General features: G+C 36.3%; 1 protein-coding gene across 1 annotated transcript in view; it reads right to left on the reverse strand.

Annotated features, from left to right (window-relative positions):
- Nucleotides 1-15,743, reverse strand: part of PTPRE (protein tyrosine phosphatase receptor type E) — a 487,247-nt gene that overhangs the window by 232,214 nt on the left and 239,290 nt on the right. Inside the window, exon 3 of the mRNA XM_053692511.1 lies at nucleotides 5,282-5,402. Coding sequence (XP_053548486.1) covers nucleotides 5,282-5,393 — 112 coding nt within the window. The 5' untranslated portion in view covers nucleotides 5,394-5,402. The remainder of the gene's footprint in view (nucleotides 1-5,281; nucleotides 5,403-15,743) is intronic.

Raw genomic sequence — 15,743 nt, forward strand, 5'->3', positions numbered from 1 at the left:
ACTTTATAGAGAAGTCTGGTCAGAAGTGGTCTCCATGGATGGTTTGCTGCCAAAAAGCTGTACCTCTGACATGGAAACAAGGTCAAGTGACTCAACTATACACAAAAACACAGGAACTGGGGTGCATAAAAATGTCAGCAGGTGCTCTGGACTTATGAGTCGAAATTTGAAATATTTGTCTGTAGAAGGCAGTTTGTTGGCTGAAGCGCTGAAGACCGGTACAACGATTGTCTTCAGGCAACAGTGAAGCATGGTGGAGGTTCTTTGCAAGTGTGCGGCAGTGAGGCAGGAGTGAGGCAGTGCAGAAATAGCATAATGGAGGACACAACAGGCTAGTGATCACAGGGACAGAATGTTCCTGTGATCCCATGCTTGTCAGTGGGGTGTCTCCATTCATGCGATACACGCTGCAATCAGTGTGTATCTCAAGCTGCTGCTGGAAGCCTGTATGTGAGGCTAGTCAGCAGCAGTACAATAACTGTCAAAAATTACAGTTACTGTGTATACAATCACTGTGGCAGCCAGTCACAGTGATTGTATACTTAAAATGAAGCCTTTATACTAACATTCCCAGTGCATGCCGGCCAATCACTGGATGCCTCAAGAGTGTCTAGTGATGCACAAAAAAGTTGGCCATGGTCATGTGATCACTATGAGTCACTGTGTTCATATCAAATATGAAAAGCCCCTTCTGTCCCAGTGAACACATACAGTGAATAAAGTGTAACATTTATTTTAATAAAGTTTTTACCTTTACTTTTATATTTTTTCTTAATAAATTTTAATTTTTTTTAGTAAATTTTTTAAATACTTTTATTTTAATAAAGTTCTTTTTTTGTGTTTTTTACCTCAAAATTTTATTTTCTGCCCTTGGCGAAAAAAAAAGTTAAACATAATGGGCGAGATTACATATGCGTCGCAGGGTTCAGCACAACTGCTGAAACCCACGCCGCCCGTAATTTCACCTCGCACATTGAGGTATTGCATAAACCCAGTCGGCAGTTCGAAACGTAAAACCCCTATATCCGCCATCAAAGCCACATCGGAACTAATAATAAAAGTGTTAACCCCTAAACCGACAACCCCACACAACGCAATAAGCCTAATTAAACTATTAACCCCTAATCCGCAATTCAGCCACATTGCGATCTACCTTATAAAACTATTAACCCCTAATCCGCCATTAACCCACATTGCAATAAGCCTAATAAAGTATATTAACCCCTAATCCGCCATTTACCCACATCGCAACAAACCTAATAAAACTATTATCCCCTAATCCCCCAAACCCACACAATGCAATAATCCTAATAAATCTATTAACCCCTAATCCTCCAAACCCTCACAATGCAAATAACTAAATTAATTACTAAGCCCCCTAACCTAACACCCCCTAAATTAACCCCAATTACCTAATTTAAAAAATACTAAGTTACAATTAAAATAAAAAGGTAACATTACTTAAAAATAAAAAGACCTAATTTTAAATTAATCTAAAATTACAAAAAATAAAAAAGTCTAACATTACATAAAATAATAAACCAAATTATCGAAAATAAAAAAAGTAAACCTATTTCCTATGAAAATAAAAAAGCCCCACAAAATAAAAACACCCCCTTATCTAATGCTAAACTACCAATAGCCCTTAAAAGGGCCTTTTGTAGGGCATTGCTCTAAGTTAAACAGCTCTTTTCCTTAAAAAAATACTAAGTCCCCTCTCTAACAGTAAACCCCCCCATCCACCAATCCCCCCAAACTAAAAAAAACCTAACACTAAAAAATCCTAAAAAACCTGACACTAAAAAATCCTAAACTACTCTTTGCCCCTAAAGGGGCATTTGTATGGGCATTGCCCTTAAAAGGGCATTCAGCTCTTTTAAGAGTGCCCAGAAATCCCTATTCTAAAAAAAAAAATAACCCCCCCCCAAAACAAAATGTCTAACCCCCCAAATAGGTACTCACCATTCCTGAAGTCCGGCGGAGAAAGACCTGTTCCAGGCTGTGAAGTCTTCTTCCAAGCGGCCAACATCTTCTTCCAAGCGGGGATTTCAGTAGCTTTCATCCTATTGGCTGTTTTGAACAGCCAATAGGATTTCAGAAGCTCTCATCCTATTGACTTATTTGAATTTGAAAAATCAAATCAGCCAATAAGAATGCAAGGTATTTTTCGGGTGTTTTTTTAGATTAGGGCTTTGGGCAATTGTAAAAGAGCTGAATGCCCTTTTAAGGGCAATGCCCATATAAATGCCCCTTTAGGGGCAATGGGTAGCCTAGTTCTCTTTTAGAGTTAGGTTTTTTATTTTGGGGGTTGGTTGGGTGGTGGGTTTTACTGTTGGGGAGACTTTATACTTTTTTACAGGTAAAAGAGCTGTTTAACTTAGGGCAATGCCTTTTAAGGGCTATTGGTAGTTTATTGTAGGCTAGGGGGTGTTTTTATTTTGGGGGGCTTTTTTATTTTTATAGGGCTATTAGATTAGGTGTAATTGTTTTTATTTTTGATAATTTTGTTTATTATTTTTTGTAATCTTAGTGGTTTTTATTTTTCATAATTTAGCACTTATTATTTTTAGTAATTTTAGATTTTTTAATTTTTTTTGTAGTGTTAGGTTTTTTTTAAATTTGTAATTTAGATTTTTTAATTGATAGTTTTTTATTTTATTAGAATAGTTATGTTAGGTTAATTTATAGTTTAAAACAGGTTTATTTTATTTCACAGATAAGTTTTTATTTATTTAAATATAGTTATATTGTAATTTTAATTTTAAAGTTAGGGGGGTGTTAGATTTAGGGGTTAATAGTTTAATTAAGTGTTTTGCAATGTGGGAGTCCGGAGGTTTAGGGGTTAATAGGTTTATGTAATGGCAGCGATGTGGGAGGCCAGAGGTTTAGGGGTTAATAGGTTTATTTAGTGGCGGTGATGTGGGAGGCTGGAGGTTTAGGGGTTAATAACTTTATTATAGTGTCAGCGATGTCGGGGAGCAGCGGTTTAGGGGTTAATATATTTATATAATGTTGGCGATGTGGGTTGGTGGGTGGGCGGCAGATTAGGGGTTAATAGGTTGATTTATTAGTCGCGATGTGGGTGGGTGGTCTAGGCTGCAACGCAAGCTTTTTAGCCTGAACGCACAACCTGTAATACCGACGCTATGAAAATCCCACACAAAAACGTCATTTTTTTGAGTGCGGAATGGATGTTGCGTTACAGGCTAAAATGATTGTGGTATAGTTATACCAACACGACTCGTAATATGCGTTTCTGGCCATTTCAGCGTAATGGACAATTTTTCAGCGTAAAAAGCCGTAATCTAGCCAATAGATATTTATGGTATTCTTAAAACCAGGACAACATAATTAATCTATTTGGCGGTATTTTTCTTAACCTACACTAGTTTTGTAGAAATGGTTATAAAGAAAAATGCTTTTTTAGATTTACCCAATTTTTAGTATTGCATTCCTATTTATTGTTATCTTATACACTATATAGGGTATCACTAGAAAGGCCTATTTGTCTGTTAAAAAACAGTGTATAATATCCATGAGTGCACCTAACAAGTGAGCAGACAATTAAGGTAAAACCAATAGTGAGCAAAAATACCAAAATTGCTTGTGTCATTTAATCATGGAAACTGGAAAAAAACGTGGTCCATAAAAGGTTAATAAAAGAAGTCAATTGAAAAAATATATGGAAACTGCATGTTTTGTCTGAACCATTAACACTTCATTTTGTCTTTCATCCTGAAGTGGCTTATGTCATAGTGACATATTCCTAAAATATTCCAGTACAAACAGAAATAACATAAAAGGGTTAAATTTATTTTAATACATCAGGATTTTACAATTAAGAAAATACAGTCAAGAATAAATCAAGTGAATTAATGTAACAACCAACATATTTCTTTCAAATATAATCTATCTACAATATTTGTAAGATATATTAAAACAATAAGAAATTAATTGTAGAGCTTCTGTGTCAACATAATATATAACAATCTGAAAGTAAGCACAAGATATAAATAACGGACAACCATTGTTGAGGTTGTAACAGAGGATCAGCCCATATCCAAATGAAATGTCCCCCCTCCTAATTTCATCTGCTATCCACATAGTGCTGATGTAAATCATTTTTAGCACCACTCAGAATTATGTTTGTGCATCATATTTAATGTGGGACAGGAAAACAACCTTTTTCATTGCTGAAAACCAAATAAAAGTCTGAGAGATTTAGATGAGCCAACAATATTGGGAATGTTTCTATAATTGATTAGAAGCAACAGCCAGAGAGGAAAGAGATTTAAAAAAAGCATTCTGGTTCAGTGAAAACACAAATTAATTCAAGGTTGGATTTGTAATTAGGGGTTGCTAGGTGTCTTCACAAAAATATTGGAAAATCTGTAGGTGACTGGGCACGACGGTAGGAAAGGGTCATACAATGTCCTTCTTCAAAAACTGTACCTTAGCAACCACTTACGATTCTGCCATGTATATTTTTCACAACTGAGTGGTCATCGTACCCCCTTGGCTGTGAATAACATTCAAGACTTTCAAGTCAATCATTTTACCTAATAATTTGCCAGTAACACACATAAACAGAAGTGATTCAACCCCCTTGATTGTCCCTCGCTTTTACATTTAGATAACACTCATGGACTTTTAAAAAACTGGTCATTAATGTGTCCAGTATTTTTGTAAAAAATTTACTGGACAGTCTGCTAAAATACTGGACTGTCCGGTTGAATACTGGACACCTGTCAACCCTACTTGCTATTTGTTGTTAGGACTGTGGGCCAATGTGTCTAGTTGAACCCTGCATGTCTAGTCAGTGATGCATATCTATCAAGTCAAACTATGGCTCTGATTCTCTAAAACTCTCCAGCTTGGAGTAAAATCATCTGGCAGAGAACCTTTTCAACAAAGAATAACAATAGAATGAAGCAAATTTCATAATATAAGTAAATTGGAACTTCTATATAAGCTCAAAAAGTGCATCTCAGAAGAGTGGCTGCTCTTAGGTTTACAAAGATTGCTATCAGCACTCCAAAAATTATGAACACTACCAATATAAACATGGAATTCGATGGGTAGCCCTTAACAAACTTGTATGGTATAACACATTATAAACATAATACGCTAATTCTATCATTACATCATTTTTTTGCAAATTATTATTTGGATAGCATAAAGTTTGAAACATATTATGGCTCCACAATTGCTTATAAAAGTTTCAGATTAAGATAATTATCAGAAATTATACTTAGATCTTGGAAATAAAAATATTTCTTACTTGGTGAAGTGTTGTAAGATGAAGTAGTTTCATTAGATTCCGCAGCCAGCACTCCAGGAATTTGAAAGATACTAATGTATCCGATTAATGAGCAGAAGAATTGTATTGTCATGGTGGTTCCCTAAACAGAACAGAGAAAATATTAAAAACATGCATTAAATGCAAAAAATTCAACATTATCTGTGTCATATACTAAATGTAGTTTGGCTTAGCAGGTAAATTCACACACATGCGCGCATAGTCATCAAAAGTTAACATTTATATTATATCAACTTCTACACTAGAGCAATTATCTGATAAAGGGCTAGATTACAAGCGGCGCGCTATTTTTCACACTTGAGTGCTAAATTAAAAAATTAGAGCGACGGGGTTAGTGCTGGTATTACAAATTTAAAGTAAAGTGGTAGCGCGCGAGCAAAAGACTCAAGTGCACTAACTTCAGAACTTGAAGGACATCGAAACTGCACTAACTCTCTCTCTACATAGACGTCTATGGGGCACGCAAGAGAAAGCCTTTTTAGTTATCACTCAAGCTCTAATCCAACTCTTTCGCTAGATCAACTGTGCTAAAGCTGAAAGTGTGTTAAGGACACTTCACATTCCTATGTTCTTCACTAAAAGAAATGTTATTTTTAATTTTAAATATATATATATATATATATGATTATGTTTGTGTAAAATATATATTTATAGCTATATATCTATTTGAATGTGTTCAGATATAGATAGATCTATATATATATATATATATATCTGCAAGAATCTAAAAGAACAAGCGCACAGATACACTTTTCATAGTGCAGATCAATTTAATATTTTAAAACACATTACATGTATTCAGTAATTCAGGAATGAATCCTACTCACAGAGGGAACCCCAATCATATGAGGTAAGTAATAGCGGTCGGATCCTTAAAGTGTCCCCACTTGTTACTGATAGTAAAATCCCAATGTAATAGGAAAAGTCTCCTTGTCAGTAAAATCCCCAGTCCGGTTCAAGGTAGATGAGGGTAGCGGTTAGTAATGTCTCAAAGTTCTGGTTAGTCTTACCACTCCGCTCCGCTCCTGAAGTTAGCAATCCGGTCAATCCGGTCAAATGCTGACAGAAAAGCAACGCTGCCGGTAGTAGTAACAGCGTATATAGCGTATTACATTGGGATTTTACTATCAGTAACAAGTGGGGACACTTTAAGGATCCGACCGCTATTACTTACCTCATATGATTGGGGTTCCCTCTGTGAGTAGGATTCATTCCTGAATTACTGAATACATGTAATGTGTTTTAAAATATTAAATTGATCTGCACTATGAAAAGTGTATCTGTGCGCTTGTTCTTTTAGATTCTTGCAGCTGTACCTTACTTCACTCAATTTGGACCTTGAGTGTTATCACAACGAGCAGCACGGAGACAACAACTACATTGGAACTTCATCACATCTGATCACTAGAAGGACATTATCTTTGTCTCTCTCCTAATTCAGGGATACTACCTAGTGTGATAAGTACATCATTTCTTTCATTGTATTATATTTTGTTTGTGTATATCTGATTGATATCTAGTGGTTATTTGTTCCAATACATATAGTATCAGAAATAGTTCCAATAACTTTAACAAAATCTATTCTAAGTGTGCGCAGCCTAGGCTCCCAGTGGTGAGACTCATTCTTTGAGTGCACCCCTGTGATCTTGCAGTTTTTATATATATATATATATATATATATATATATATATAAATACAAAACATTTTTTAGGTGAGGAGCATAGGAATTTCAAGCATTTCCATATAAATGTATAAATATAAATATACCATTTCCCTTTTTAACCCTTTTAAAACCTTTTAATTAATATTAAAATTAAATATTTTAAAAAAGTGTATTTATAAATGTAATAGTTTATTTTAATATGTTTTTTATGTGTTTTGTGATTTAAATTTTTTAACTTTTACACTTTACTTTAGGTCTCAAGTAACGCTAAATATTCTAGTGCAATTTCTGCTCGCACTCAACCACAACCTGTAACTTCAACTTGACTTGTAATATCAGCGCTATTTAACAAGGTCATTAAATGTATGCACAAGAGTGATGTCTGCCGCGCTAACCCTCCTCTGGTAAATGTGATTTACCACGGACTTGTAATATCAAGTGTGCTAATGTTAGCACGGTCATACAATACTGCTTATAGCATCCCTCTATATCATTAGCGTTCCACTTGAAATCTTGCCCAAAGTATTCACGTTTGCTTAAAAGGCCTAAAGAACCACAGTCACGTTATTTTCTATATTTACAGAGGTGTGTCTCTCTCCACCTGTGAAGCAGAGGAAGTTGTCCTTACCAATAAGGATGATTTGCTTCAGCCGGGGGGAGGCAGCATAATAGCTGCCACCCCCATGTGACCCCCAATTTTGATTGGCCCTCCTTTTCCCACCCCACTCTGTCCATGCTCTCCCAGCTCCACACTGACCCTGCCCACAATCCCAGACACTGGCCATGGACCATCTGGTTATACCGTGGACTGCTCAGCCCCACCCCCGTACATTACAGCCCCACCCTCATCAACAGTGGGCCTCTGTGAAGTGCCTCCCTTATAAATATTTTCTGAACATGTCCACTGGTGAGGATTAGTGGGAAGTAGAAACCAATAGTATTAGTTTCAATTTAAATTTAAACTGCTTTTATTTAAAACAAATTCAGTCAAAAAATATATATATTTTTGACTAAAACCAACATTCAAACCTACTGGTCAGCTTTTAACAGGTATGCTGCATATCTTTCAAGTGATTTAGCATATGGATAACATGGATTGGAATGGTTAAAACATTATATTATATGCAATGCAACATACATTGGGTTGCTATTTTATATTTTTATTAGTATTTCAGATTGGAACATAACTAGAATTCATTGCACCTTCTTTGGAACCAGCCCCCCATTCTAACGGCATTATTAGCAAAGAACCATTAGTTTTATTGTACCACATGAAAGCTACAAAATCAATCATCATACCTGAATAATAACAAATACAATTTTCCAGAACATCTTTATTTTTTTAACATTATTATAGTCTGGTTTCTTCAGTGATACGAGACTGTAGTAATGTACAGTTGTGCTCATAAGTTTACATACCCTGGCAGAATTTATGATTTCTTGGCCATTTTTCAGAGAATATGAATGACACAAAAACGTTTCTTTCACTCATGGTTAGTGTTTGGCTGAAGCCATTTATTATCAATCAACTGTGTTTACTCTTTTTAAATCATAATGACAACAGAAACTACCCAAATGCCCTGATCAAAAGTTTACATAACCTGGTGATTTTGGCCTGATAACATGCACACAAGTTGACACAAAGGGGTTTAAATTGCTATTAAAAGTAACCATTCTCACCTGTGATCTGTTTGCTTGTAATTAGTGTGTGTGTATAAAAGGTCAATGAGTTTCTGGACTCCTGACAGACCCTTGCATCTTTTATCCATTGCTGCACTGACGATTATGGATTCTGAGTCATGGGGAAAGCAAAAGAATTCTTGAAAGAAGAAAGGGTATGATGGCACCACTTAATATAAGTAATGAGAGTCTCTTCACCACCCAAAACTAGGTCAAGTTGGCCTTAAGGTACAACATATAATTGTGGTGTTGTGCTAAGTATCATAAGCTACATTTAACTTATATTCAATAAAGAACATTGAACAAAAAGGATACTAAAAAAGCACTCATAAGGACTCTGGAATAAATTTATGTTGAGGAACTAAAGATCACACAAGTTAAAAATATATCTTTATTAGAACGTGTTTAAAAAATGGGTATGATTAAAACTAAAATGGCAGCAGGTAATTGTTACAGTTAGATAACTGATTTGGTATGGGTGGGTGCTACTAGTCTGACAAATAGGTTTCCAATAATGGACACTATTATTGTCTTAATTCCAAATGGTATTAATATAGATATTACTATATCAACAACATTGATGTGATCACCTGTTTGTCAAATATAACATATTATTTGAAAGTCAAAGTAAATATTTGCACAGTGAGTATTGGTGCTTATTGGGTTATAAGATAGTTCTAGAACTGTAGTACCATCAGTTCCCAGATTCAGGAATTATAGTAGCACCACTGATGCAAATGATTCTTATTGTAACAATTGTTGAAAGACTTCCATACGGTTTTAATTACAGCTTAGAATATCTATAAAAATCAGTCTTCTAAGTTGTGCTAGATAAATGCTACAAATGTAGCTCTATGTAATAAGATACACTGAGTTATTATAATAGTATTTGCTTGTTATACAAATTATAACATTATATATAAAATAATCAGTAATCTATTATATGGCTCGATACCACCAGTTAACAGCTCAATTGCCAGTATTAGGTGTTAGAGCTAAGTGTCCGCTACAGTTATGAATGCAACAGCAGAACTGAGTAATTACATAATTTTAGGATTATTTTTACGTTCTGAGCATCTAGAGGATTCATTGTTTTATATCGGCTTGGCGGACAAGGTGCCGAATATCGCTCCCACACTGATAATTTTTTATATGACTGATACTGGTTCAATTGCACAGCCTGTAGTATGAGACCAACATTAACCAAAAGGATTAAATTATTTGCCCAGACTAGAGCACCACAATTACCCCCAATGACTGCTGACAAGTTACATTAAAAAACTATATACTGAGCTCCCATTAGCTCACTTCCCTCTCCCTGACATGTTTCGCCAGGTTTCCAGCTTTCTCAAAGGCCAAAAGAAAGCAAAAGAATTGTCAAAGGATCTGCGGGAAAAGGTAGTTGAACTGTATAAAACAGGAAAGGGATATAAAAAGATATCCAAGGAATTGAGAATGCAAATCAGCAGTGTTCAAACTCTAATAAAGAAGTGGAAAATGAGGGGTTCTGTTGAAACAAAACCACGGTCAGGTAGACCAACTAAAATTTCAGCCACAACTGCCAGGAAAATTGTTCGGGATGCAAAGACAAACCCACAAATAACTTCAGGTGAAATACAGGACATGTGGCGTGGCTGTTTCAAGATGCACAATAAGGAGACACTTGAAAAAAGATGGGCTGCATGGTTAAGTCGCCATTAGAAAGCCATTACTACACAAATGCCACAAAGTATCCCGCTTACAATATGCCAAACAGCACAGAGACAAGCCTCAAACCTTCTGGCACAAAGTCATTTGGAGTGAGGAGACCAAAATTGAGCTTTTTGGCAACAACCATAAACGCTACATTTGGAGAGGAGTCAACAAGGCCTATGATGAAAGGTACACCATTCCTACTATGAAACATGGAGGTGGATCGCTGATGTTTTGGGGATGTGTGACCTACAAAGCCACAAGAAATTTGGTCAGAATTGATGGCAAGATGAATGCAGTATGTTATCAAACAGAACACCTCATTTTCCACTTCTTGATTAGAGTTTGAACACTGCTGATTTGCATTCTCAATTCCTTGGATATATTTTTATATCCCTTTTCTGTTTTATACAGTTCAACTACCTTTTTCCCCACAGATCCTTTGACAATTCTTTTTTTTTCCCCATGAATCCAGAAATGTCAGTGCAGCACTGGATGAAAGATGCAAGGGTCTGTCAGGAGTCCAGAAACTCATTGACCTTTTATACACACACATTAATTACAAGCAAACAGATCACAGGTGAGGATGGTTACCTTTAATAGCCATTCAAACCCCTTTGTGTCAACTTGTGTGCATGTTGTCAGGCCAAAATCACCAGAGTATGTAAACTTTTGATCAGGGTCATTTGGGTAGTTTCTGTTGTCATTATGATTTAAAAAGAGTAAACACAGTTGACTGATAATAAATGGCTTCAGCCAAACACTAACCATGAGTGAAACAAAAGTTTTTGTGTTATCATTCATATTCTCTGAAAAATGGCCAAGAAATCATAAATACTGCCAGGGTATGTAAACTTATGAGCACAACTGTATATCTAGATCAGAAATGAGAACCTTGGCACTCCAGATGTTTCAGAACTACACTTCCCATGATGCTTGATTGGACTGTAGAGTACCTGAGCATCATAGGAAATGTAGTTCTGAAACATCTGGAGTGCCAAGGTTCTCATCACTGATCTAGATGAATTGGGCCCCTAGTTGATCGGGTCCAATCTAAGAACAGGCCCCTATAGTTATGCTTGTGCATCATATGTTTAAATAAATTCACATTCTAATGTAACATTTACATGATCTAATTTTGTAGAGCAGTGGTTAGAAAGCTTTTCTTTAAAGTACCAGATATTAAACAAGAAGAAAAATCGAGAATGTTATGTAGGTACTTCTATAACAAGAGAGAAACACATTTCTACATTTGTGATTGAAATAATTCAAAATATATGACAAACCCATGAGCCACTAACAAACTTAATTTGGTTGAAGCCTCATTTTCATATTTGTTTGTGGAGAAATTTTGTTGAAATTAAATTTTACTTTTCTATTTCTTCTGACCATAGCTTTCCTTTTGAGCTAGGAATATTGTGTTGATGAAAATTGTAGTACGCTTAGCAGTAGTGTAAAGCTATGACAGATCTACATATGGTCTCTGTTGCACATATTTAACTCTGCTATCCAGTGGCATATTTAGGTTTTGTGCTGCCCTAGGCACTCAACGTTCTGCTGCCCCCCCTCCCAGGTTTTAGTCCTTTAGTAGCTATAATATTTTTGATCACAGTGTAACCTTTCCTGCATTTTGAGAGAAAAAAAAGTCCTTATGAGAGAGCCCGGTCCTGATGTCTCTCCTGGCTCCTGAAGCAAATCTTTATATACATTTCCTGGTTTCACTTTAGTTATTGATCAACCTTGCCCCCCAGAACACCTCGCCATTAGCACGGACACTGTTGAACGGTATATATCTCTGTAAGCAGGTGATTAGGATTATGATGAACTATGTGTGCAAAACTGACTGTCTCACACACACACATTTGAGTACAGTCAGGTCTACAGACAGCCGCTGCCTGACTGTAGCCACTCGTGCTCCCCCTGTAACAACTGCAGCTTCCTATCTGTAGCACCTCAGGGAGGGAGTGCAGCGGCGGGCGGCAGGTACACATGGAGACACCTCTTGAGTACTAAATGAGTGAGGACTGGAGACTTAATTCCATTACTATATTGTCTGGAACATCACTCCTACAGAGGCTCCAGAAAGTGCTGCCCCCCCCAAGTGCCTTGTTTGCCTAGTCGCTAACACGCTTCTGCTGCTAAAGCGGCATAGACCATACATAAGAGAGTGGCTATGTCCCAATAAAACTTTATGTATGAACACTGAAATTTGATTTTCATATAATTTTCACTTGTCACAAATATTATTCTTCTTTTGATTTCTTTTTCAAGCATTTAAAATGTTTAACCCATTCATAGCTTGTGGGCCATACAAAAAATAGGTGGCGGGCCTGATTTGGCCCCTGGGTCATAGTCTACCTACTACTGTCTTAGAGCATGCACTTTTTGCATTACTGACCATTGCAATTTCTGTTTAGAAGTTGAGCCAGAGTGTAGCTTTACTTATGTGTTTAACCCTATCAGCAATGCAAAAATTGCATATCACTGGCATATCATTGTATGAGAAGGTCCCTTTATACCTGTCAATTATACTTTTCTATAGTTTTATGCTAGGCGTAGTGAAATAAAAAGATTGTATCCCAACAAGAAATCAGGGCACTGTTTCTGGCTATTAAAGCAACATGAAACCCCAAATTTTACTTTCATGATTCAGACAGAGCATGCAGTTTTAAACAATTTTCCAATTTACTTCTTGAGGCCCATTTATCAAGCTCCGAATGGAGCTTGAAGGGCCGTGTTTCTGGCGAGTCTGAAGACTCGCCAAAAACAGCAGTTATGAAGCAGCGGTCACAAAGACCACTGCTCCATAACCCTGTCCGCCTGCTCTGATGAAGCGGACAGGAATCGCCGGAATTCAACCCAATCGAGTACGATCGGAATGATTGACACCCCCCTGCTAGCGGCCGCATTCAACGAGGTCTTGCGGACCTGATCGGCACTGTCGGATCAGGTCCGCAAGACCTATGATAAATAGGCCTCCTTGTATCTAATTTGCTTCATTCTCTTGGTATCCGTTGTTGAATAGCATACCTAGGTAGGCTCAGAACCTGGGAGCTAGCTGCTGATTGGTGGCTGCACAAATATGCATCTTGTGATTGGCTTACCCATGTGTTCAGCTAACTCCCAGTAGTGACTTGCTGCTTCTTCATGAAGCAAAATTGATAATAGAAGTAAAATAGAAAGTTGTCTACATATGTATGGAACAAATATAGGTTTCATGTAAACGTTTTCTTAATTATGTAAGGTTTATGGTTAATTCTAAATCATCAAGTTAATTCTAATTAATTAAGTAGTACACCTTCCTTTTTTTAGTGTTTGACACCTGGATTGTCTGATACATTAACTTTATATTCTGTCCTCTGTCTGAAGGTGAGCTGTAATTACTTGATTATATTGTATATCATGTAATTATTATTTTCATTCATACTCCCCATGTTTATTATGCAACTAAGTAAATCCTTGAGTCATCACAGATTTTTTTTCCGTGTACTATAATTATTTTATACAAGCGCAGGCAGCAGAAAAGCTTTCAGTTTAAAGCTAGTAATTTTGATTTACGTCAATGGGGTTGAATCTGTTTAAAAGCTTATCAACATGTTTTCTACAGTTTTTCCTTTTAACCCCTTAAGAACCAAGGTGTTTCCCAGTTTCTGGTCTTAAAGGGACATTGTACACTCGATTTTTCTTTGCATAAATGTTTTGTAGATGATACATTTATACAGCCCATCTGGGTGTGTTTTTGTAAAAATGTATAGTTTTGCTTATTTTAAATAACATTGTGCTGATTTTCAGACTCCTAACCAAGCCCCAAAGTTTTAGATGCATACTGATGTATACAGACTTCAGACTGCTTCTGTTTGTATAATGGGTCTTTTCATATGTAGGGGAGGTTCTGCTATCAGCCCCTTTCAGTGGGTGTCCCAGGCTAATCTCGTGAACAGTGCTAAATATCTGTGCATATTGTTCTTTATAGTAGTGTTTATTACATGCAGTTAAATTAAAATTGGTGTATACTGCCCCTTTAAATGACAAACAATTTTGGCATTTTTCCTCACTATTGGTTTCACCTTAAAGGGACACTGTACCCAAAATATTTCTTTCGTGATTCAGATTGAGCATGAAATTTTAAGCAACTTTCTAATTTACTCCTATTATCAATTTTTCTTCGTTCTCTTGCTATCATTATTTGAAAAAGAAGGCATCCAAGCTTTTTTTGTTTCAGTACTCTGGACAGCACTTTTTTTTATTGGTGGATGAATTAATCCACCAATCAGCAAGGACAACCCAGGTTGTTCACCAAAAATGGGCCGGCATTTAAACTTAAATTCTTGCATTTCAAATAAAGATACCAAGAGAATGAAGACAATTTGATAATAGGAGTAAATTAGAAAGTTGTTTAAAATTTCATGCTCAATCTGAATCATGAAAGAAAAAATTTGGGTACAGTGTCCCTTTAATTGTCCGCTCTCTTGTTCGTCCAAAAAATTTGTATAGAATATTCAAGGAAATATGTATCCCTGAACATTCGTTGGATGCACTATTCAGTATTTATTTTGTTTCAAACAAAAGAAATACTGGACTTTAGTTAAAGGGACAGTCATGTCCAAAAAAACCTTTCATGATTCAGATAGGACATGTAATTTTAAACAACTTTCCAATTTACTTTTATCACCAATTTTGCTTTGTTCTCTTGGTATTCTTAGTTAAAAGCTAAACCTTGGAGGTTCATATGCTAATTTTTAGACCTTGAAGGCCGCCTCTAATCTAAATGCATTTTGATGGTTTTTCACCACTAGAGGGCATTAGTTCATGTGTTTTATATAGATAACATTGAGCTCATGCACATGAATTTACCATGAAAACAGCTCTGATTGGCTAAACTGCAAGTCTGTCAAACTGAAATAAGGGGGCAGTCTGCTGAGGCTTAGATACAAGGTAATTACAGAGGTAAAATGTGTATAATTATAACTGTGTTGGTTATGCAAAACTGGGGAATTGGTAATTAAGGGATTATCTATCTTTTTAAACAACAACATTTCTGGTGTTGACTCTCCCTTTAAACATTTCTTTTTGTTAAAAAAACGTAAATATTCAAAGCTACAGGTAAAAAGTTCACCTGCAGCTAGAATACTTACCTTACACTAAGCCACTGTTTTTCAAACCTGTCCTCAGACCTCCCTAACATCACTGGCCACATTTTGAGGATATCTGAACAGGAGCACAGGTGAAATAATCAGCTGATTAGTAAAGTTATTTTACCTGTTCTCATCCAAGGTAATCCTGAAAACCTGGCCTGTTGGGAAGGCTTGAAAACCAGTGTGCTAACCCAATCTTCTTTTTGTTAGAACCCCGTTTGCACGAACAGCAGGCTTAAATCTCTCGGTTCCT

Source organism: Bombina bombina, chromosome 9 (assembly GCF_027579735.1).
Source record: "Bombina bombina isolate aBomBom1 chromosome 9, aBomBom1.pri, whole genome shotgun sequence".
Classification (NCBI taxonomy): Eukaryota; Metazoa; Chordata; class Amphibia; order Anura; family Bombinatoridae; genus Bombina; species Bombina bombina.